General features: G+C 38.0%; 1 protein-coding gene across 1 annotated transcript; it reads right to left on the bottom strand.

Moving 5' to 3' along the window:
* Positions 1-10,957: 10,957 nt before the first annotated feature.
* On the bottom strand, positions 10,958-23,911 carry scara3 (scavenger receptor class A, member 3). The gene is made up of 7 exons (XM_056481234.1): positions 23,651-23,911; positions 17,331-17,366; positions 16,973-17,017; positions 16,211-16,330; positions 14,970-15,050; positions 12,579-13,622; positions 10,958-12,143 (listed from the first exon to the last, which is right to left on the bottom strand). Exons 1-7 carry the CDS (start codon positions 23,655-23,657, stop codon positions 11,716-11,718), a joined length of 1,761 nt encoding a protein of 586 aa, XP_056337209.1. The 5' UTR covers positions 23,658-23,911; the 3' UTR covers positions 10,958-11,715.
* Positions 23,912-24,766: the final 855 nt, after the last annotated feature.

Genomic DNA, 24,766 nt, shown 5'->3' with positions numbered 1-24,766 from the left:
TAGAATTTTTTTATATAAAGAAAATGTTTAAGTAAAAAAAATTGTTTTCAAATATATTTTTAGCCTTTTTTTGTCATTTTAAAATGTATATATTTTAAAATGCATTAAACACACGAGATATTCCCATTTTATGTTTATTAACCAGCACCAGCTATTGAAAGGGGCAGGCCAAATTTATGGTGACAGGCCAGATTGACCATCCCGCTGCTCCCTATTGCCAGTCCACCCCTGACAACTACTAAATTTAAGAAGACAGTGCAACATTTTAGTCCTGCATGGAACACAAATTTATTGAGAGAAGCCTCAACGGGGTTTCCCAGTGATGGGTTGCAGCTGGAAGGGCATCCGCTGAGTAAAACATATGCTGGATAAGTTGGCGGTTCATTCCGCTGTTGCAACCCCTGATTAATAAAGGTACTAAGCTGAAAAGAAAGCGAATGAATGAATGAAGCCTCAATAGGAAAAGAAGAAGATACCCCTGGAAGTGGTCAAAAGTGCAAAACGTTTCAGACCCCGTTTACACTTGCATTTAGTGCAATACCAGTTGTGATCAGATCAACAAAACTGCATCTTAAAGGGACCGTTCACACACACACAAACACACACACAAAATTCCTACTATTTACTCTTGTGGATCTACACTTTCATGAATTTCTTTCTTCTGTTGAATGTTTTCTGGAGAATGTTGAAACCAGCAGCCATTGACATCTATAGTAATAACAAAAACACACTGGAAGTGAATCAGTATCTTCATTTGTGTTCGACAGAAGAAAGAAACTCAAACAGGTTTTGAACAAGTGGAGAGTGAATGATGACAGAATTTTTATTTTTGGCATTTTTAATAAAAGGTGTAAACAGGCTCTCACTTTCATGACTCTTTCTATAATAATACATAGAGAAGAATCTCTCTCCTTTTCTCATTATATCTGGCATGACTGTAGATGCTGAACAGGTCTGTCCGTCTCAGGGTTCTGGTTTTGTTCAGGTCGTCACTTTTCCACGGAGACTATTAACCGTTAGCTTGCTGTCTGGGTTTATGGTCTGTTAAGGTTTATGTGTAGTTTATAGTTCCCAAGGCACTAACTAAAACCCAAAGTTATGTTGTACAGGATGTGTACCATGTCTGGCCGTGTTCTCAGAACATTCATCATGACCTACAGGTGGCTTCAGGAGGTGTGCTGTTTTTGCGAAGCAAAAAATGAACCAGTAATGATGAAACACCTGTGCAATAGCACTAGGTGATTAAGCCAACGCAACTTTCATGCGCATTTTGTCAGTAAATTTCCAGCATATGCCACAACGTTCACCACACACCAGCTATAGGTGGAGTGGAGAGACAGTCAATTCAGTGTATGGTGATGATTGGGAGGCTATGATGGGTAAGGGCCTATAGACGGAATTTGGGGTTACACCCCCACGCTTTATGAGAAGTGCCATGGGATTTTTATTGACCACAGAGAGTCAGAACTTCGGTTTAACATCTCATCCAAAAGACGGCGCCCACTGATAGTATAGTGTCCCCTTCACTATACTGGGGCATTAGGACTCACACAGACAACAGGTTTAGTGCCCCCTTCTGGCCTCACTAACACCACTTCCAACAGCAACCTGGTTTTCCTATGTAGTCTCCCATCCATGTACTGACTAGGCTCTGCCCTGCTTAGCTTCAGTGAGTAACCAGTCTTGGGCTGCAGGATGATATAGCTGTGGCTGTAATTTAATCATATGATGTGAAATTGAGATAATTATTTTGTGATAATGGCAGCTAATTGCGTAGCTTCTCAATGAACTACACTTAATGTCTTATTCTTAACTTCCCTCTACTCAAGGTCTTATACATGCTGTTGCATTCCTCAAAGAGCAATGTCATGCTGTCTGTAGCTGAGAAAATCTTTGGAAGATTTACAAATCACTTACTGACAAAGTGAAAATGTCAAGCAAGAATGTCCATCATTTCCAAGGAAACATATTCAATAAGATATCCACTGATCTGTGCTGATGTCAAGCCAGAGCTCTGCTGTTTTTGGTTAATACTAGTCCAGTGTGTGTCCACATTTGGGAGAAGAAAAAAAAAAACATTTTAAGATTTTGGAAAATCTTTTTTTCCAGACAATAACTCGAGAATGCCATATTTTCTTAAAGCAAAGTGATTTGTTTATTGCGAAATCCTAAATCTGCCTCGCTGGATACACTACTGTTCAAAACGTCTGAGATAAAGATAGTTCAAATGTTTTGCCCATAAAGGCTTCATTTATTTGATAAAAAAACCAATAAAAATAAAAATAATAATGACAAACATAATACAAAAATAATGTCGTTATGTCATTTGTAAATAAGAGTTCATTTTAGCTTTGAATTTAAAGTAGCTATTCATTTTAATGCATTTGATGGCAATGCTGAATTTCCAGCTGTCATTACACCCGTCTGATGTGGAGTGCAAGAAACATTTCTTATTATTTCAATGTTAAAAACAGTTGTGCTTAATTATTTGTGGACAAAGTGGATTCAGTTTCACCAATAGAAGGGACAAAAGATCATTTTAAAACAAACACACACACACACACACACACACACACACACACACACACACACACACACACACACACACACACACACACACACACACACGCTGTAAAGGAGATAAATCACAATGAGATTTAAGATTTGTACTGATTTGTACAATTTTACTGTTCTTTGTGGCCCAAAAAAACAAGTCCTAAACAAAGTTAAGATATGTAAGATGAAATCTGAGAGCTCTCTCATCCTCCATAAACAATAAAAGTCCAAAAAAAATTTCACAAAAAAAAAATAATAAATAAAATAAAAAAATAAAAACACCATTGTCTTTCACATCAGGTTAGAGTGCATGTTTACTATGGGCATCACAACATGTTGGAAAAAGTAAACAGAATGTGCGCACTGCCACTTTAGCTCTCAAAAGACAATTCAATTGGTTAATGTTTCAACCAAGCGGCAACCTCCCGCTCTCCCTCGGGAAGCCAATACGGAAGTAACTAAAACTGCAATTCATCAAAATTCCGCTAGTCCTGGCTCCATAATAGAGCAAGTTGCAATTTAGCCCACTGTTAGAAAGGCCAACTTTACAGCAGAAAAAAAGGTGTTTACAGCCTGGTACAAAGAACGATTTTGGTTCATATAGCTATTATTACCCTCCATGACAACTGTGAGGGGGGTGAATTTTTTTATAACTCATCCATTTCCTTTATATTAGGTTATATTAAGTTTGCATAATAAAGGGCGTGGCCACTTGAGTGACAGCTAGGTCTCGCTGGTCGCCGTCACTTCACCTCAGCTGAATCCGGCAGATTAGCCACTGATCTTGGCATATTCATCGTATTTTTGTTTTGTTTTATGTGGCTTTACACAGTCAGCTGCCTTTTGGACTTATTTCTTACAATTATCAGATGATATGGGATGCTGTGTGCATTTAATTGTGCTCACAAACTATTCACGTGGCCTCGTTTCCCATGTGAGTAAAGTTATATACTTGTATACCATCTCTATAAATGTGTGTGTTTTATTTAAGATCATTTATCATTTATAATGTTCTTTAGGGCTGTAAAGCACTCCAGAATGTGACAGATTGATTAGCTGTAGGCTCTAGAACAGTCATCTGAAGCGTTATCATACAGTGTTATGCTGGAGTTCATCAATAGTCTTGCATTTACTAACACAGACTATATTTGAAGTGTTTGGAAGTAATTTGCATTTTCCTCCTGTAGAAAACATCCTAAGAGCAATGTTTAGTGGCTTAATGTATTACTACAGTGTTTTTGAAAGTCTAAACACTTTATTGATATAGTGTACAGCCAAGCACATGTGGTCAGAACACAAACGAGTCGCAGGTAATACAGTATCAAGCGTTTCTCCCAAAGTAAAGTCTGTCTGCAAGGTCTAAGCAAAGTGCCAGCAGGTGTCTGTAGCTCCGCCCACTCTCCGCCTCTTTGCCCTTGTTTGGTATCCCGCCGTGGGTGCGATGACGCGCGAACAAAATGGCGACGGTTGGCCGCGCCTACTTGTAGCTTCTTTTGCGCTCTTCAGAAACCTATGGGGGACGTCACAGATGCTACGTCCATATATTTTACAGTCTATGGTTTCAACATACAAGGCCTTCATCAGGTCACCTGATGTGGCAGTGTACCGATTCTGTTTACCTTGTCCTATGTTTGGCTTGATCGAGCACCTGCCTTTAAGATTTTCTTAGATGTGCACACACTGATGTCTTTCTTTCTACAAAACAACATATTCCCCTTAGGGCGCTATCATACACCTGGCGCAATAAGGCGTAAGACGTGTTTGGAGCAATTTGTTGCTATTTTCACACTGGGGTAACCCTAATTGTTACGTTTTGCGCTACATTGTTTAAATAGCAAATGCATTTGTGCCGCTTTGTGGACTCATGGGTGTGCTGGTCTAGAAAAGATGTGTGTTAGGGCGCATTGTTGGCACGTTGCTGTTTTGGGGAACTAAAAGGACTGCGCAATTGGCCAGCTAAAAGCAGGTCTAAAGTCCAGCGCAAGAGCGCGTTAGTTGTGTGCCTTAAACGCATACGCATTGCTTAATACACACAGGATGTACAGTAATACACAAATATCTTTACATATGAAAAAAAAATAAAGGATTAAATTTTACAAAACAATTATTTTCCATACAAATATAAAAACCACTGCCTCCATGGCCTCTTCATGTCGGGGGTCTTTTTCAGTTTATTCATGACAATTTGCTTTTATATAATGTTATTATTATTAGCAGTATTATTTATTATATGCATATTTCTATTTGCATTAACAAAAACAAGATTTGTTTAGATTTGTCCACCTGTCAGGTTTTGGAGATCACCATATGGGACATAAGAACAGGACGTGTGTTTGGATATAACTCAGTTTTTTGACCACACTTTTTATAATTGCTCATTTATTTGTTTCCTGGAAATTAGAAGTGAATTTAGAAATGATTTTGAAACAAATCTTTGTGCTTAAACAAAATTAAATATGTAGGCTAATAAATGTCTTCAGTGGAGTGAGTTTCCACTGTTTCCTTGTCCATGAAAGTAAAGGAGTAAAGAGTAAAAGTAATGTAAAGAGAAAGTAAAGAGGCTGAATGGGCAAGGCTCATTCTTTAAAAGGAGTAAAGTTCCTCAGCTTTTTGGATCAGTCTGTAACACCCCCCAGATCGCCAACTTTGGTATAGTATCCGATCGCAGCAGCTGCCTGAAACCCGGTCCATAGTACAGTTACTAACCCAGTTCTCAACTGTGTTATTCAGACAAACACACACCTTTCTCTCGAAATTTCAGAGACAAATGTTGGCAGGTATGAAAATGTCTAATAGTGTATTCTAGTATTCTGCATGAATGCATTCATCACTCCTATCTGTGCTATTATGGGATTACTAACACTAAATGACTCTGTTTGATAAATCTGACCATAAATGTTTTTATTACCACAAATATAATCAATCCATTCTCAATAAACCTTTGAATTCCCCTTTTTTCCTAAGCTTTTTTTTTTAGAAGCTAGCATATTTTGTACATTAATTCTCTATGAACTCATAGAGATTCAACAACAGTTTTTAAATTGCACCCTGAACTAATGGTTTAAAATAAGCGCTGACTTAAACACTCTTGTGCGGCTGTCTAGACCTAATTTTAGACTATTTGTTTTGAAATTAGCTTGTAGAATTTTTGTTGTGTAATGCCGCTGTGTTCATAACCTAACCATATCCCAATAGCATACCATTATAAAGATCAAAGCCAAGTTGAGTTTCCACATGCAACAATTATGTCACAGCACTCAGTGGAGTTATCACAGGGTTAGATATTTAACCTCACAAGCATCTTTACTAGTCAAGTGTACTTCCCCCTTCACTGTTACCTTTGCTACAGATATTTTATTAAATATCTAAGTGAGAAAACGCTTGCATGAAATTAATTCCGCATGGAAGAAAGAGAAATTGGCCTCGATCCTTGGCTTAACATCTGGCGCAGTTTATTCTGGCAAGTCATATGTTATTCAGGAGAGGGAAAACATGACACCCTCTAACTTTTTTTTTTTTGCTTCAAACTTAAGCGTAAGAAATACGTACCTACATTATGTTGTTTTCATATGTAGTATGGGAGCGAGCGACAGATTTTCTCATGGTCCGTGACTTCCAGAATGAATGTTTTTGGATCTCACACAGAAGGTCAGGGTTTGACACCAGGACATCTGCAAACACATTAATGCAAGCTATTATTGATATACACAGGACTAAAATGCCGTTGGTTTGTAGTTCTAGGCCTCTTTCTGACAACAGAGGAGTGTCCGATGGCATTTGAGTGTGTTTTGATGATTAAGATAAACTCTGAACATTATTACAAAGCCTGGCTTATTGCTTTTGGCAGGGTTGATGGATGGTGTAAGGACACGTCTCGGAAAGTTCGCTTATTGAGCTGTTAGCCCTTTGAATAATTATGTAACATTTCATTTAGTTAGAATCTCTGACCTGTTTTTCAAGTCATCATGTTTTCTTTGGCAAAAGGGAACTTCCTTGAAGTGTCATGCTGTATTATAGTGGATGGGGACTAAACTTTCGGGCCAGCTGCGGAGACTCTGGGCCGCAGGACACGAGAGTGAGCAAACAGGAATAAGCTCATGAATGGGCCACACAACCTGCGCACTGTTTCCTGCTCTACTGGGTGGTCACTTTGTGTTTCATTAACTTCCATTTATACACATGCAAATATGGAAGAACAGGAATGCGAGCATGTGTGGTGTTTTATTTTGCACTGCATGCATACAAGTTCAAGTTCGCTGACCTCTGACTTGCAAATGTGAGTTTGACATTTGAGGACCTAAACATGACAGACTGACCTGTTGGATGGAGACAACAAACACACACTTCAAACTGCATAGTTTGATGTACTGGAAATGAAGCAGACATTGTATCTTTCAAGTTTAATTTAGTTGGTTTTTATGCTGCGTTCACACCAGACACAGATGAAGTGTCAAGCGCGGGTGATTTACATGTTAAGTCAATGCAAGGATGTGAATGGACGTCCTGAAGTGCAATTTTCGTGAATGGGGCAACGCGAATGAAGCAGCGCGAGTTGATCGCTTTGCGCGAAGTGCTCAGTTGGAAAAACTGAACTTCAGCGGACATTCGTGTGGCTTTAAGTAATCAGGAGCTCTCTCTTGTAGAAGCGTAATAATGATGTAGTGCCTGTTGCTGGTGTCCTGAGGAGAAATCCTCAACAGTCAGAACTGGGCTGGGCTCAGTCTGAAGCACGGCTGAAAGCCTCCATCATCGAAGGAGTCAATTTAGGGCCATATATACTTACATAATTAAAGAAAGTTTTGCAAACAAAAAATAAAGTATTGATCAAAAAATAAAAAAATAAAGCAAATCTCCAAAAAAAAAGACCAGCCTGGTTGAAGATAGACATAACTGTCTTATTGTCATAACTGTCTGAGCATTGTCTTAATCGTATTAAAGTACTGTAGTCCATGTAAGCATACTCAATGTTCAACTCAACCACACCGTCAGGGCTCTGTGAACTTGGCTTTGTGAAGCAGCATTTTCTGTATGTACATTCATTAAACGCAAGTATGCTATGGCTCATGCTTATTGACAGTAGAAGATGATTTATGGTTAGTCGTGTCAGGAATCTGACCACAGATTAACAAGTTGTCCTCACAGAAACAGGCTCAGCCATCACACTGAATACATGAATCAATAATTCTACGCACTTTAAACGCAGCAAGTTTTATGTGAATGATGTTTGTGCATGCATTATAATTTTAGCTCGAGGGAGGGGTGCCTTGGGGGGAGGGGGGTGACATGTGTCCTAAAAGTTTGAAAACCCCTGATCTAGACTTTATCTATGGACCAAACATTTACATTAAAATCAGATTACAATGGCATATTTTCACACGAACAATCACTCAAAAGACTCAACAAAGTTATTTTATTTTATTATTTTTGTAATTTACAGTTCATACTTTGTTAAAGCAGAAGTCATGATACATGACATAATATTCACTTGCCTGGATTCATAACAGGGTCCTTGTGTTGTTGGTAGATATATTTCTCGTACATTTAATTCCCCTAGGCCTCCTCTCTTTAACACTTGCCAATGCTAGTCACATAATGACACACAGGCAACCAAAACCTAGTTCCACTGGAACTCATTAGAAAGCTGGAAATGTGAAGTTTGGCTGTTGCTTTTGGGGTTTAAAGATTCAGCAGGTTCCCACACACTAACTATTATTCTGTCATTCCCACAAGGAATCAATTTCCTTAGAGAATTTGTTTTCTGGATCGGAATATTGGATTGTATCACAAACAGCAAGCTGGAGATGAAGGCTAGAAAACATTTTTCAGAGTAATGAACCTGAGAAAGAAATAATGGGAGAGAGGAATAAACAGATTTCCTAAAGAAATAAGAGACTGAGCGGTTACTTGACAGGGATTCCACATCATCACACTCAAACATCAATCATCTAAAAACTCTTTCACACCAAAGATAAACACTCACCACTTTTCTTTGCTGTCTACACTGCTTTTCAAAACAGATTTCTGTGTTGTAGTGCCACCAGTAAGTGGTTTGAGATTTAAAGCTCAAATCTATGGCCAATTAAATAATTGTATCATGGAATAAAAAACCCACTGCAAATGATCATGTCTATTGTGAATAGCTACATAGGGATCTTCTGTTTTGATTCAAGAGCATTATTTTGAAGTGTATAAGGGACTTAATGACATTTTTATGCTTAATACTGTTTGGCCATTATACAATATAAAAAGGTAAAACTGTGAAAATCAGCCCTCTAAATTTACCTACATCAAGGCATATGAGTCAATAAAGGTGGATTCAAAAAGTGGTTCACTTGAATGGGTACGAATGCCATTTGAACCTTGGTGTGCACCAATCAAGCGGTCCAAGTCTGCTTACGATCGGTCTTAGTCCTCTTCTAAATAGGCTCTGATCCATTTAAACTGAAGAAAGAACACAATATGGACTAAATATATAGCCAAACTGAAAAAAGGTCGTAAAATGCAATTATAGAATTCTCAAGCATACCTGATTTTCCTCATCGTAGATGAAAATGTCTCCTTCATTGTCTCCTTCACTGTAGTGCAGTGAGCCAGTTTATACTCCTTCACACATTTTATAGCCTCGTCACAAATTCTCAACTGATTAAAATATAATCACATGTATGCACAAACAACAAGCACATTTAACCCAGAACACTGCATTGTTTTGTGTTCAGCCATTTTCCATAATATGCCATATACTCAATCTAATTTTTAGCACTTTGTTTTTGCACATCTGTCTTAAAAATGATACCGTGAGCATTAATCAAACTAGTAGTAAATGCATAACTTTTTATCCGACCAAATAAACCAAAAATTGGACAAGTGTGAACAAGTCAGCCATATTACCAAACGTGGCGGGTATACACTACTGATCACCCATTGGTCTGAGATATCACATGCCCAAAAACACACCTGAAATAGCAAAATCGTGGTCAGTAAAAGAGGTCAAATGTTCCTCTTAAAGGTAGTCAAGAAGAGGATGGTACAACCCACAATGAAAAGGTTTTCAGGAAGTTACAGCAACAATAGAGATAAATCCACTTAGTAATAAACCAAATTGGAAAAGCAAATTGAGCTGAGCGAAAATCAAACAGAACGATCCAGAACCAAATTGTATACAATGCAGGAGAAAATTAGCGACATGCCGCAAATTAATTAGACTAATTAACTAGTAGTAGTTAGTAACTAGTAGTAGTAGTAGTAACTAATATTGACAAGTAATTATTAGTAATTAGACTAATTAACAATCTTCAACTCCACTCCTGGTGAACCACCACCCTGCGCACTTCAGTTCCAACCTTGCAAATCCTGCCTTTTATTATCAATCAACTCTCATTACCATCTCGGTACCAGAAATTGCACTTTCCTGCTATATAGTAGGTGAAAAACAGTATGTGAAAAATACTTGTTTGTCAAAGAGAGTATTTTTAAAAGCATGTGCTAAGTTGAAATAAGATCTACACAATCAAAAGTTAATCTACTGTTAGAAAGCCAAGGGTCTCCAACCCTGCTCCTGTTGCGCTTCTGTTCATAAGTACTTCATTAAGTTCATAATAATTCATAAGTAGGTAAAAAACACTACAGTGAAAACATACTGAATGTTAGACTAAAAAACATTTATAATTAACATTGGTCTAACCAGATTGCAGATTCAAATGAGACACACTGAATTTTGATTGTCTCAAGTACCTACACAAGAGTATGGGAATTCAGATTATTTTTTGGATCTGAAATCTGCAGGACAGAAGCGCAACAGGAGCAGGGTTGGAGACCCTTGGCTATCTAACAGTAGATAAACTTTTGATTGTGTAGATTTTATTTCAACTTAGCACATGTTTTTAAAAATACTCTCTTTGACAAAATGAGCCATATAATGATCCATCAAATAGAGTTGACCTTTCTACTGTAACCATGAAGATGATTTATTGACATGTGGAAACCATTTATGCTGTTAGATATCACATAGGGCTTCTCACTATTACTTTATACGTTTACGTAATAAGAGTCTCTTATCTTTATTTTAATACATATTCCAAGCAATGCAGTTTGTTTTGATATTGTGCACACTTTTCCTCTGGAATTCTTTAAATCTAGGTGGAACTTAGAAAGGTTTTTGAAAATATTATATTGCAACCTAACATGCAACAGTGTAAAATGTTGTGAAATATATTTTTACTCTGAGTAATGTATTTATTCTGTTGGTTTTATGGTTTTACTATGAAATTCTGTACTTAGTTAGTTTACTGCTGAACAAAAATGTTTAGTTTTAGGGTTACATTATTATAACCCTTAAATAAACTGTATATTAACACATCACAAAACCCACCGACATAAAAACAATACCCAACACTTTAAAAAATTCTGTTAAACTCTATATTTACAAATTTATAAATCACACCTATATGAACAATAAAACAATGTTGCATTGCTCATTGTCAATGAACGCATAAATTTGTCTGTGCAGACAGTTCACAGTGCTCATTTCTTTGGATTATGTAATGTCAACTGTAAAATTATGTTCACTAGTACTAGTCACACAGTGATCGCCTCTGATGAGTGGAAACAATTTGTTTTACTTTAGCTCATAATAAAAATCATATTCCAGAGTACCTGCTCTGAATGCCAGGGGATTATGATGTAAATATAACCTCTAAAAAAAATGATGATGTCCGTATAAACTGGAAAATGTTTTGCACTACTAAATACACTATGAAGAACAATAATGGACAGTCTCTTGTGCCTCATTGTTCATCTGTCTTTATATGCTGATTATGGCTAATGATTAAGACTAATGTAAGGTACCTAGTGCAAAAAAAGTTCCAAAGCAGCCTGGCTCTGCAACCATCAATAAAACAAGACTGTTGTGATGTGGCTCGGTAAAAGAATCATGATTGAGGTCAATCCAAAGTTATATACAAAGTATATTGTTTTTCAGAGCAAGTTCCATGTTTGGGGATTGCACATGTGGGCTTCTGAGATACCAGAGTTCCCACAATCGTCTTCTTCTTTAGAGGGAGATTTCCAAGTCAGCATCTACCACTGTCTACTGCTAGAGAAGACATCACTCTATCCAGAAAGGATGTATTAACATTTGGGGTACTTTTAAGTTTATGACCTCTAAACAGCCTCCCCTGGTGGCCCAGGTGGTCCAGCCGGCCCTGGAGGTCCCACAGGACCTGCTATTCCTACCGGTCCTGAAGGTCCATGTACTCCTGGAAGTCCAGCTTGACCCCGGATTCCTGTTGGTCCTTTTGGGCCCGGAATTCCATCTTTTCCAGAGACCCCCATATCCCCCTTTTGTCCCTTTTCACCACGAGGTCCTGGTTGCCCTAAAGACCCCTTTTCTCCTTTAAGTCCTGGTCCACCTTTCATCCCAGAAACTCCTAGCAAGCCTTGATCGCCCTTAATTCCCATAGAGCCCTTGAGTCCTTGAGATCCACGATTCCCAGCAATTCCCCTGTCTCCTTTCAGTCCAATTAAACCACCGAATCCTTTGGCTCCCGGTTCTCCCCTGTTTCCCTTTGGACCTGGTGGACCAGGTAAACCTAAAAGAATCCAGGACAAGACACTTAAAGAAGATGCAAGTGAATCTATTATTTCTGTCAACTAGAATCTATTATATCAGCAAGACTACTCAAATCCAAACCTAGATGAACAGGGTGTAGTACAGTTTAGCTCACAAGCCTAATCAAACTACCCTGAACCAGCAAATTAGTGACTTCAAGATTTGATCAAGGTTAAAATTAAACTCTTCAGGACAATGGCTCTACAGCACTCAGTTGCAAATCAGCTCTTGGAGGACCACAGCTCTGCACAGTTTGGCTTTAACCCTCAATAAACACACCTGATTAAACTAATTGAGTCCTTCAGGCTTGTTTGAAACCTACAGGTAAGTGTGTTAAAGCAGGGTTAAATCTAATCTCTGCAGGTCTGCGACCCTCCAGGATTTGAGAAACTATGGACTACAGGTTGATAACCACCTTTAAGAATTGTGAAGTTTTGGATCAGTTCTGCATGACTGGTGTCTACCAGCTTCATCTCCTCCGTCACCTCAAAGAGACTCCTTACATCATTTTCGAGACGTTCATTCAGCATCATGTGCTGCAATCTTAGAGTGTCAGCTAGGTGAAGGAGAAGCAAGACTGTGTTGTTTAGGTTCTGTAAATCCTCTGTGTGACTGCCCAGTCTGGATTGGCAAGAGGAGCTCTCGATGTTGATGTATTTGTACATGCTTTGAACATGGTTGACTGTTGCATTAATGCTGGAAGAGATTGTGTCAATCTCCATTTCAATGGAGTTCATTCTTGCATCCAAAGTGACAAATCGCTCCCCAGTACGGTTCTCATAGTACTTGGCATGGTACTGGTGGTCATGCATGTTCTCCTCGTGTTCGTCAATGTAAGACGAAACATTGTCTAGTTGCATCTGAAGGTTCATGACGTGCAGAGTGAGGTCATGCACCATCTCTGAACTCAAACTGATACGTTGATTAGTGGCAGAGACACTACTTTGAACAACCCTCAGATTCTGCATGGTTATGCTTGTATTAGTCTTCAGGGTGCTTAAAGCTCTGCTGTAATTCTGCCAGTCTGCTGTTATTTTTTGGAGCACCAAGGTCTCCTCTTCTGCTTTTCTCTGAAGAGCACCTATCCACAATCCACTAAGGGCGACAGTTGTGTTGACTTGTTGCATTGTGGCCTTCAAATCATGTTGATCCTCAACAAGGGTTTTCATCCCATGATCGGTTTCATTAATTACAACCTGCCAGCCAGATACTTGATTTAGGTACTGGCTCAGAGACTGGTTCACACTCTTGATGATCATTCCTAAGGCTTGGAGGTCTCTTGCCATTCTTTTGCTGGACTGTGTGAGACTTTGCTGGGATTGGGTCGCCTCACCCATCTGTTGCTCTTGACTGAGTACAGTCTTCTGGATTTCTTCAAACTCTTTCTTCAATCTGGCAATCTCCTCTTGAAACTGTGCCACATCTAAGCAGTTGGAATAGTTGCTTGCGGTTCGGATATCTGCAGAAGAACAACCAAACTATGATTCTCATGTACCTCTGACTCAAAATACATTGTAAATTGCATGAAAAAGCAGTTGAGTTTTAAAAGTGTGTACACAGCTGTTGCTCAGGTCATTATTTCTATAATGTATAAATCCTCTTGAGGTTTTACTCTCCGAGGGGTTCATCAACCACAAGAAGTGAACCGAGAGATTCGATTCCCACATTTCATAAATCCCACATTTCAAATGAGAATGCAATTTTTATTTTTGCAGTTTCACTTTTATGTTGTAGATTACTGTTTTAATGGTTAAGTACATCTGTAGGAAGAAAAGAAGTTTCAGATAGTCCCCCAAAATAAATTAATGATGTCATCATTTGCTCATCTTTTTGTCAAATTATGTTGTATTTTCTCTTGTTCCAGGTAAAAACTTGAGGGGTGAGGGGGAAAACGATGGCACAATTTAAATTTGAGTGGACTATCCCACTAGACTTAAATACTGAAATGACTAAAATTATCAAATAATAACAACAACAACAAATAAATACACTGCCTGACAAAAATCTTGTCGCCTATCCAAGTTTTAGGAACAACAAATAATAACTTGACTTCTAGTTGATCGTTTGGTATCAGAAGTGGCTTATTTGAAATCCATCCATCCATCTATACATCTCTGCAATGGCTCAAATAACTTATTAATAAAGTCATCTGGAGTGACAAAGAAAGCGTTCTTGCAGGACTCCCAGAGTTCATCAAGATTCTTTGGATTCATCTTCAATGCCTCCATTTCTTACCCAGACATGCTCAATAATGTTTTTGTCTGGTGACTGGGCTGGCCAATCCTGAAGCACCTTGACCTTCTTTGCTTTCATTGGAACTTTGATGTGGAGGCTGAAGTATGAGAAGGAGCGCTATCTTGCTGAAGAATTTGCCTTCTCCTGTGGTTTGTAATGTAATTGGCAGCACAAATGCCTTGATGCAGCAGGCTGTTGATGGCAAATCTCTCGCACGCCCCCATACTGAATGTATCCCCAAACCATGATTTTTCCTTCACCAAACTTGACTGATTTCTATGAAAATCTTGTGTCCATCCAGGTTCCAAAAGGTCTTCTGCAGGATTTGTGATGATTGGGATGCAGTTCAACAGATGATTCATCGGAAAAATCTGCCTTCTCCTACTTTTCCGAATGATCAACTAGAAGTCAAGTTATTATTTGTTGCTCTCATACCAGGGATGTTTTCCATGAAAATATAAATATATAAAAACTTATAATAGTGCTTAAATAACATTAATATAACACAATTGTATATTTCATGATAAACAACAGTTCCTAAAATACATGTATATGCAATAAGATTTCTTGCCTTTAACACTCTCCTCTACTTTGGAAATCTGTTTGTGGTAAAATGATTCATCTTCATACAAGCTGTCAACTCTCCTGAAAACTGACAAGACACATTTATTTATGTTAAAACTTTCATTTCAGAGATTAAGATGATGTGACAAGTAAAAAAAAGAAGTTTGGGTTCTAACAAAAAAAAATTACTATTACATAATATTACTGGATTGTTGGAATAGCAAACCCAGTTTAAGAGATCTCTGTTTCCTCTGAGAAAAAATGTGCTTGGAATTCTTTCCGGAACTTTTCTTCACACATCAAGACTTAATCTCGGACTATGGGGAGTGGTAAAGAGTAATGGACCCTCGCCTGATGTTGTAATTTCTATTCCAGCTGTATATCTACATATCACCTGTTGCTTTTTTTAAAGGTGCTAAAGGGAAATGGCTTACTTTTTGTCACTGAACAGGATGCTTTGATATGATTTGTCTTGTGCACACTTCAGATTACTTCCAATGTAAAATTGAGTAACATAACAGTATGCACATTACATGCACAACTGCTTGTTATACAACTACATTTTTGAGGAGTTACAGCAATAGAAAACAGATGTGTGTGTGGCATCATTCTAAAATCCCTTGTAGTTAGGCCTATTTTTTCGTTTCCTCAAATGAAACAATCATCTTGTCATCATATATTTTTCATCAAACAAAACAACATTCTTCTTGATTTGTTTTGCCACAGTTTAGCTATGTTTTTGGCTGATGTGGTAGCACTACATCCTGTGCTTGTGACAATGTTCATGAAGTTCTTTTTGCATTTGAAACATGCATTTGTAGTTGTTTTATATACCTATTAGTGAACGTTTTATTTGTTAATTGTTTTTGTATAAATCAGAATTATTAATTTTGCTCATAAATTGGTTTCAAAATTGTCATCTTAAATTACACACAATGTTAGATTGTCTTCATGTAAGGCCAGATTTTGGCCTGGTTACATTTATAAAATCTGGAAATTGTTAATTTATGAGTATTATGCTGAAGAAAAAGCCTACGCTGCATGTTGTAACCCTGTGTGGATGAAAATCAGGGGTGTCCTACATTCCGTTCACTGGTTCATATCGGACTCCCCCAGCACATGTGAAAATCTCCAAATTTGATGCGTTGTTGATTTATAGTCATATCCAAGTTTCTACTCCCTAAGAAAATGATTTGCAACCTTACTCCTTATTGAAATAAAAAGTATTGTAGTGCCACGAAAACTTACCAAGGGATGCCAAGACAGCCACTGCAATGATGAGCAAAGCTAAAAAGCCATAGAGCATTTTGACAGCTAGTTGAAGAGAATGTGTCTGCTGACATTTCATACATCCTCCTCTTGCTCTTCCTGTGAACACAAAACGATACTCAGTTCTCGTAAAGGGACTTGGTATTCATGCTATATTTGACTTTTTCTAATCATAAATGAACCGGTATATCCAAATTCTTTGGAAAAAAATACCCTGATCCTAAAATCTAAATGAAACTGTGCTTGAAGAGAAAAGACAATAAAGAGACTCAAATTGGACTTGACCAATAATTCAGCTGAGCCAATTGTGTAAATGAAGCTTTTCAGAGTCTGAACATTTTCAAGAGTCAAAGGTTTAAAGGACACCTATGATGCAAAATCAATATTTTTAAGCTGTTTGAACAGAACTGTGTGTAGGTATAGTATATCCACTGTCATATTGGAGTGATATAAACACAGCACATGTCTTTTTTTAAATTTACATTTTGTAAAATGGGTAAAATAGGAGCTCTTTAAAAACAGTTGTACAATAATTACTGATAAAGAAACAATATTGGACAAATGTTGACTTATGCATGTATAAACACACTAACAAACATTTAAAAAATATTGTAAGTCACACACATTCAGACACAGTTTAAAAAATAAAGCCAAAAAGACTTTCTTTCATGAGCTCATCATACTCTGAACTGTGGTGAATATGAAAAGCAATGATCTTTTAGAAAGATGAATTTTTCTAACCTCTCAAGGGAGGAATTTCCTCTTCTTCTCCAGTTAAGTCCTCCTCTACAAAGACAGATTGCACAAAACACGAATAAGTCACGACTTTACAATTTATACCATCATACTTGAACGTAATCATACATTCGCGGTGTTGGCTAATCAAACACAGTTCCCCTTAAGACTCATCATCTCCCTCCTGCTCAGAACAAAAACAACGTACATTCGTTTTTTCAACATGTTAGGTCTCAGACTTTAATTGCAAGAGATTATAAGTAGACAACTAGAACCACCGTGGGGATTAAGCACATATTTGGTTTTCTAACTTCATATCAAGTGGGCCCAAATGAAAGTGAAAGAAGAGAAAGTCTCAACTTACCATTAAAAAGCTGGTTTTCGTAGCCACAATAACTATCTGCAAGAGAAGGAAAAAAAGCAGAAGGGTTGATGTATGTGTTCACAAATTAAGTTGAATAGATTAAAGCATAAATTTATCTTTGGGAATGACACACACACACTCACTTTATCACCAAAAACATAAATCATATAAGAGCTGAATTACTGTAAGGGCTTTTCACTATAGCTTTCCCTTGAGGAAACAGACCAGTCGACTTGGAGCAGTTCATATTATATGAGATCACTGTTGGAAAGAAGCTTTACACAAAATTGGTCAGGGAAGGGTTTTTAGTACAAACTGATTGGATCTTTTGGAGAATTTATCCCCCTGGAGGGGAATAAACATTACATGGGAATATTTTATATGTCAGAAACATTAAAAAATGGGCAAGTCCCTTAAGTTTTGCAACCTACATCGAGTTCGTTTTGACGGCATAATGAGATTGATGAATTTGTTTTGATTCCTTTTCTGGAATTACATTTAATTTGGTGGCTATAGCTCTGTCTCCATCCACCTACTTTTATGCGCATTTTGGAATATCACATAAAAATGCTTAATGAAAATGCCAAGATGCGTGCAAATTTTGAAAACGCGATAAAAAACAACTAAGTAGGATAAACCTTTTATACAATAAGAAAAAAAGGGCATAAACTATGATGGAAATACATTTACCAAATAAAATCACACTATTTGTGATAACAAAAATGGGTGAAATGGGACGGCATTAATGGACAAATAAGCAGAACGACCACATTGTAAAATATCTGAAATGTTGTTTTGGTCATTCTAAAATATCTTAAGCACAGTTCAACATCAATGTGGTATTATAAGTGGTGTTAGTGAGGCCAGCAGGGGGCGCTCAACCTGTAGTCTAGTCCTAATGCCCCAGTAAAAGTGAAGGAGACACTATACTGTCAGTGAGCGCCGTCTTTTAGATGAGATGTTAAACCAAGGTCCTGACTCTCTGTTGTCATTAAAAATCCCATGGCACTTCTCGTAAAGAGTAGGGATTGAATCCCGGTGTCCTGGCCATATTCCCTCTATCGGCCATTACCCATCACGGCCTCCCAATCATCCCCATCCAGCGAACTGGCTGTATCACTGTCTCTCCACTCCACCTATGGTTGGTGTGTGGTGAGTGCACTGGTGCCATTGTCCAGTGGCTGGTATCGCATCATCCAAGTGGATGCTGCATACTGGTGGTGGTGTGGAGAGAGCCCCTCATGATTGTGAAGTGCTTTGGGTGTATGACCATACACAATAAATGCGCTTTATAAATACACAAATTACATTATTACCTTAAGCAGTTCCATTGCTCCTGTTGAATAACCTTTCGTCTTTTGAGGCACAAGTAATTTATTTGTTTAAGAAAAAGGCCCATACATCTTTCTACCTTCTCCTACTTCAGTAAATTAGATGTTTCTTTTTAAAAATTTGTCGTCGGTTTATCAGTAATTGATCATTTTATTTTCTTTCACTCATTGGATGGAAACAATGCCTTATTTGCCATAGTTTTGTGTGATATAGGCTGCCAGTTTGGCGCACAAGTCAAATTGAAAGATCTGCAGAGCTAGAATACATGAGGTTGTGCAGAGATGATTTTTTTTGTAGAAAGTGAATGTGAGCCAGTTATTTTAATTTTTTTTTGCAGTCAATAGGGTATACACAGAAGTATGCGGAGGGACTTTTAATTTGTCAGTAACCTGGGTCAAGCGCTTCCTTTGAACTTTATGCCATTACAAAATCGGCACGTTTAAGGTCAGTTTTCTTCAAAAACCAGCGATCTCCACTGCCCAAGTGATAACCGATATAATGTGGGTCTCAAATAGTACAAAAAGCACTGCATTAAATTACATTTTTCCCCGCCATGTCTTCAAAATATGAACATTTATTTTACCCCAGTATATTCAGTGGAGCTTCAGCACAAAGCAACTTTTCATCTCGCTGAAGTCTATTTAACGGATTAAATTTTAATTATATTACAACATCAATGCTGTAAAAAGAACCATATAAAATGGAAAAAAAGTCACATTACTGTTCAACAGAAGTTTATCAGTATGGGAAGAAACACTAGCTCTGCATATACCCTATATTAATTGAATTATTAACAGTTAAATATTTGTATTTAGTTATTTAAGTGACTCTGAACATGGCATGGTTGTTGATCCAAGTCAGGCTGGTCTGAGTATTTAAGAAACTGCTGATCTATTGGGATATTCACACCCAACCATTTTTGGAGAATGGTCTGAAAAGAGACAATATTCAGTGGGTGACTGTTCTGTGGATGAAAAAATCCTTGAGCATTACCAAAGGTCAGAGGAGATTAGTCAGACTGGTTCAGGCTAACAAAGGAACAACAGTAACTTTAATAACCACTTGCTACAACCGAGGTCTGAAGAAGAGCATCTCTGAACACCCAACACCTCCAACCTTGAAGCAGATGAGCTACAGCAGCAGATGACGAGCACACCAGTAACACTCCTGTCAGCTAATAAGAGGAAACTAGGGCCACAATTCCCTGGGCTCACCATAATTGGACAGTAGAAGACTGAAAGAAGGCTGTTTTGATGACTCTCACTTTTTGAAGCAACATTTGGATATTGTGTTCAGAATTTGGCATAATCAACATAAAAGCAAGAATCCATCCTGCCCCACATTAACAACTCAGGCTGGCAAATCATCCTGGCACACCTACCTGAGTATTGTTGCTGACCATGTCCATCCCTTTATTGACCACCCTTTATGGCCATCATGTGAGGCTACTTCAAGCAGAATAATGCACCGTAGAAACATCTCAAAAAGGTTTAAAGAACATGACAGTGAGTTCACTAAACTCAAATGGCCTCCATAGTCACCAGATCTCAATCCAATAAAGACAAGGAGGTATGAGAGAGTCACATAATCGACAAGTCAGCAGCAACTTTGTGAAGACATCATTTCAATATGGACTAAATCTCTGAGGAATGCTTCCAGCACCTTGTTGCATCAATGTCACAATGGTGTATGTCACAATTGCATGGTGTACCTATTAAAGTGGCTGGTGATATTTTGATGTTTAAGCATTATGCAAATATATATACAAAAATCTGCAAATATTTTTGGTTGCAACCTCAAGAGATTGCCAGGTACATAAAGGAGCTGCATTGAGGGCTTTCAGTGGGGAAAATCCACAGCTGTTCTGGCCACAAAAAGAGTGGTGCAGAACAGAACAAGAGGATTAATGTTGTAGCATAACATCTGGAAACGCAAAAACAGCCCATTGCTACAAGGTCAAATATAAACAAATGACATAAGATGCTTCCAGTGAGTAATAATTCTCCAAATCAGATGGAAAGGTCTTATAGGAGATTCCTATGCATCAATCTTAAGTTATGATGGTCTTCAAACCATCCATGTTTCAAAAGCTGTACTATTGGATTGGGGAAATGTTTGCAAAACAAACAGCTTGAAAATGTGAGGACATCTTTAGGGAAGCCAACAATCTACCATGTTCTGAAGAGTCACGCCGTCATTGGAGACAAGCGAGGGACTACTTCAAAAAACTACATGCATGCAAGAAATACAATACTTTTTTGCTGGCTGAGAAGAATAGTCAAGTCTCAATGAGCTAGCTATGACAAGTAATGGCAAAATTTTGAGCACTGGGCTGGTACTGAAAGTACTGAGTACAGAGTTGTTACTGGAGGTACGCCAGTCATCAGTGTCAATGCTGTTAAACATCAACCTGTTTTCTCTTTTTTTGTAACCATCATTGTTTAGTAAGAGCTCTTAAAATAACATCCTTCAACACCACAGTCTCAGGGAGTTTGCACCTGCTTCATTTTCAGTTTGTTTTCAATCTTGGGTCTGTATTTTTCAAACCCCGGGCACGTCTCAGAGCTGTGCTTTGCAAGCCAAAACTGCTAAGCTCATGTTCTGAGTTTAGATTGTTTATATCCACGACTCGAGCCGCTGAGGTCAGGTCTACCAGAGCCAGAGAACTAGAAGGGGCAAAAACTTGATGAGGGAGGAAAAAAGAGAGACTTTACACTTCCCCACTAGTCCTGGCTATACAGGTGGCTGGGAGCAGGCATAACCTTGGGTCTTGTGGTAGTGTGAGTGTTGCCAAAAGTACAGAGGAAAAGGAGGAGACCCTCCAGTATAGTCTGGATGTCTACATTCCCCTTGAAACACTGCTTACATGGAAGCCAGAAACCTTATAAAAAAGTAGTCCAGGTGGGTCAACAGAAGTACTTGAAAAGAAGTCTGAAAGAGGAGGATATTTAATTAGCTTGATAGGTCATTCAAGGATTTGAGGAAATGGAAAATATGAGCATGTTTACAAAGGGTGGCATAAATTTGAGTGTTTTCAATATTCAGTTGCATGATGTAAGATTTAAACAAGCTAGTAGTCTTCGGTGTGCCTGTTATGCAACATTATAATACTGACCATGTCTGCTGTTTACTCTTTAAAATCAACAGCATTTCTTGAACTTTAATTTTAGAAATATTATTTTACTTCCAATACAGTGCATAGTAAAAGAATATGATTCTTATGCCATTGGCATAGACACAACTTAAGTAGCATTAAAAGGATTAGTTCTTAAAACATCAGTTATCTCAGGTGCACATACATAAGCAACAGAGTCCACTTGGGCAGATGTTTTACAGTATGTTAGTAACCAGCTACGAAAACAACATCTGTGCCCTGCCCAATCAGTACAGGTTTAAATTTCATCCCGGGTCTTCTAAACACTGTGAGAATAACCAAAACCATATGACTCACAATGGTGACTTGTAAAACACTAATCTGAGAAAATAATATATTGTCCGTGCCAGTTCAAAGACTTGGTCACCAGGTTGGATTTAATCTATCAAGATGTGGTCTTTAACTCTTCCCTCATAATATGTGATTTGTTCAGAGGCTGATCCTCTTTTCAGCATATACAGAATGAGAGATTAATATTTAACAGAGTTCAAGAGTTGGAAACTCTTTAGATAAGTTCACTGCTGAACTTAAGGTTGACCTCTTCAACACCTTCCTATAGTCGGCAAATATTTCTGGGGATTCTCTTAATCCTTCAAATCTCACAATGGCAAGCTATTTGGTAAGGTGTTCTTAGGGATCATTTCTAAACTTTGAAGTCCTGAAGAATGAACTGGGCACACAGTGAGTTCAAAAGTTTTTCCATGCCTTTAAACAGATACACACAGCTGAAAGAGACCAAAACAAAGGAAACATACTGTAATGCTGGTATTATGTGAGCAGATGGGTATAAAACATCTGACAGGAACGCCTGAAACTCAAGATGGGAAGCAGAGGGCAGGGTCCTTCCAAACCACAGAAACCCAACCACAACTAATAAAGACAAGTGTCTCTACAGTTCTGCTTGATGTACAACTGCTTTACACGCATTTTAAAAAGTATGTGCACTTCAATGAAATGTAATTGAAAACAACGTAAAGTGGAGGTGAATTTCACTCCTCCACTTTCATCTTTAGATATCGGCATGTTTGCCGTCCCACATGGGTAGCCTTAATTACATGAAAGAACACACTCTGGGATATTTTACGGTGTGTTTCTGAAGCCACAAAATTCAAAAACAACCCCATTAGGCTGTAACAAACAATTTTTGGACCAATAAACAGGTCATTCTGTGTTCAATTATAAGCAAATATGAAGAGCAAGTTTCTTTTATTAGTTCAGGCACACTTCAATCGTAGCGACCGTGATTAAGAAGAGATATTCTGTCTATTACGAACAGGCGTACTGGAAAAACAGCTGAATTTATGCATGTGCGGTTAGCACTGGCTTCACACCTGCTGCCCACATCACGAATGAAGAACTCCCTGCACATCTCTCACAGCATCAGGAATGCATTAAGAACCAGGCTATTTCACAAGCCTCTGGATTATCCATTAAAAAGAGAGAAAATTTGATATCAATCTCGGACGCTTTTCCTAGAAATTTAGGATAGTACCAGAACCAAAGGATGCAGATCCACATTTCACTAGCCTTCAAAAAGAAAACCAACAGTCTTATAGAATTATGAGTTCTATATATATAACAGCATGTAAAATGAAATTAGAAAATTCAGAGTGTCAAGCTGAGAGTGGTGAAGGTATGATTTATTTTGCGGACAAAGTAACTGAATGACAAACTTGCATCCAACATCAACAGCTCCCTATTTTCTCAAGAGTTGTGGTTCTGAATGCGTGCTGTCAGCACACTCATGTTACACCGACATTTATAAATGCTTCACACATGAATAAAAAACGTATCTGTCAATGTAATACAATCAGTAAAAAGAAACACTGCTTACCTTTCATGTTGATTCTGTTATCTGTTCAGACTTGGGATGAAAATCAAAGTCAAGATCCAGAGCATCAATCAAGAAGCATACTGATTTGTTTACACCAAATATATCAGTAGATCCGCAGACCAATCCGATGTTGAGAACCCTTGTGGGCACAGCATGCAACACCACTCTACAACATGCTGCCTCTTTGCTAGAGACCCATAGGAAAGTAATACCTTGGACAGTAACCATGTGCAGCTTTGGGAAACATGCTGGGGAGAGGGAGTGATTGTTTCTGTGTGGGAAAGGGAGGGAGTGGATGAAGGAGGAGAAAGGGAGGAGCTGGGACATGTGCTTCGGTGAGTCAGTCTTGAGCACCGGCCTAATTGTTTGCAAATGTCTGGTATTGAAGCAACAGGCACCTTCATCTTCTGTTGATGGAGATTTACACAATATTCTTGCCATATGGAGCAAAAAAAGGGACATGCTGTTCCCCATATGACAGTTTGTTGTTGAGAGGAGAGATAAATATTACTGTGTTATTAGCAAAGTACAGCTTCATACTTGAGCACATTCTCTAAACAACAGTGTGTTTACCTGCCTAAGATGCCATTTATTGTCATACTAAGCAACATTAGCATTTAATTTGAACTTGAGATATACAGAGGATGTACTTTTATCAAATAGAAATACGAAGCTTATTCAAAAAATGTTGCATAAAATCTATAAGACATATATTAAAGATTGTTAAAGCAATGTTTCGTAAACGAACTCAGATTTTTGATTATTCATAAATGAATTATAATTTAATAAGTGATTGAATGTTACTGAGGGGATTTTAATTTAGCATTTTTGCTTAGATAAGACTTTGATTGTTTTGATTAGTTTATATAACTTCACAGCTATTCTAAAAACAGTGTTTAAGGAATAATGCTGTCATTATTTACTCACCATTTAGTTGTACTAAGGGTTATTTTTGTCCACATAATATTAAAAAAGGATACGTGTCACCTTGCAAATATAATATACACTCACTGGCCGCTTTATTAGGTACGCCTTACTAGTACCGGGTTGGACCCCCTTTTGCCTTCAGACCTGCCTTAATCCTTCATGGCATAGATTCAACAAGAAACTGGAAAT

Source organism: Danio aesculapii, chromosome 20 (assembly GCF_903798145.1).
Source record: "Danio aesculapii chromosome 20, fDanAes4.1, whole genome shotgun sequence".
Lineage (NCBI taxonomy): Eukaryota > Metazoa > Chordata > Actinopteri > Cypriniformes > Danionidae > Danio > Danio aesculapii.
Note: the sequence above shows the minus strand (reverse complement) of the source record. Positions and strands in the feature narration are given on the sequence as shown.

Coding starts and splice junctions, on each gene's coding strand:
- scara3 (XM_056481234.1), bottom strand. Junction 17,018..17,330: donor CGAAAACCAGCTTTTTAATG/GTAAGTTGAGAC, acceptor CTGTCTTTGTAG/AGGAGGACTTAACTGGAGAA. Junction 16,331..16,972: donor GGAAATTCCTCCCTTGAGAG/GTTAGAAAAATT, acceptor TTGTGTTCACAG/GAAGAGCAAGAGGAGGATGT.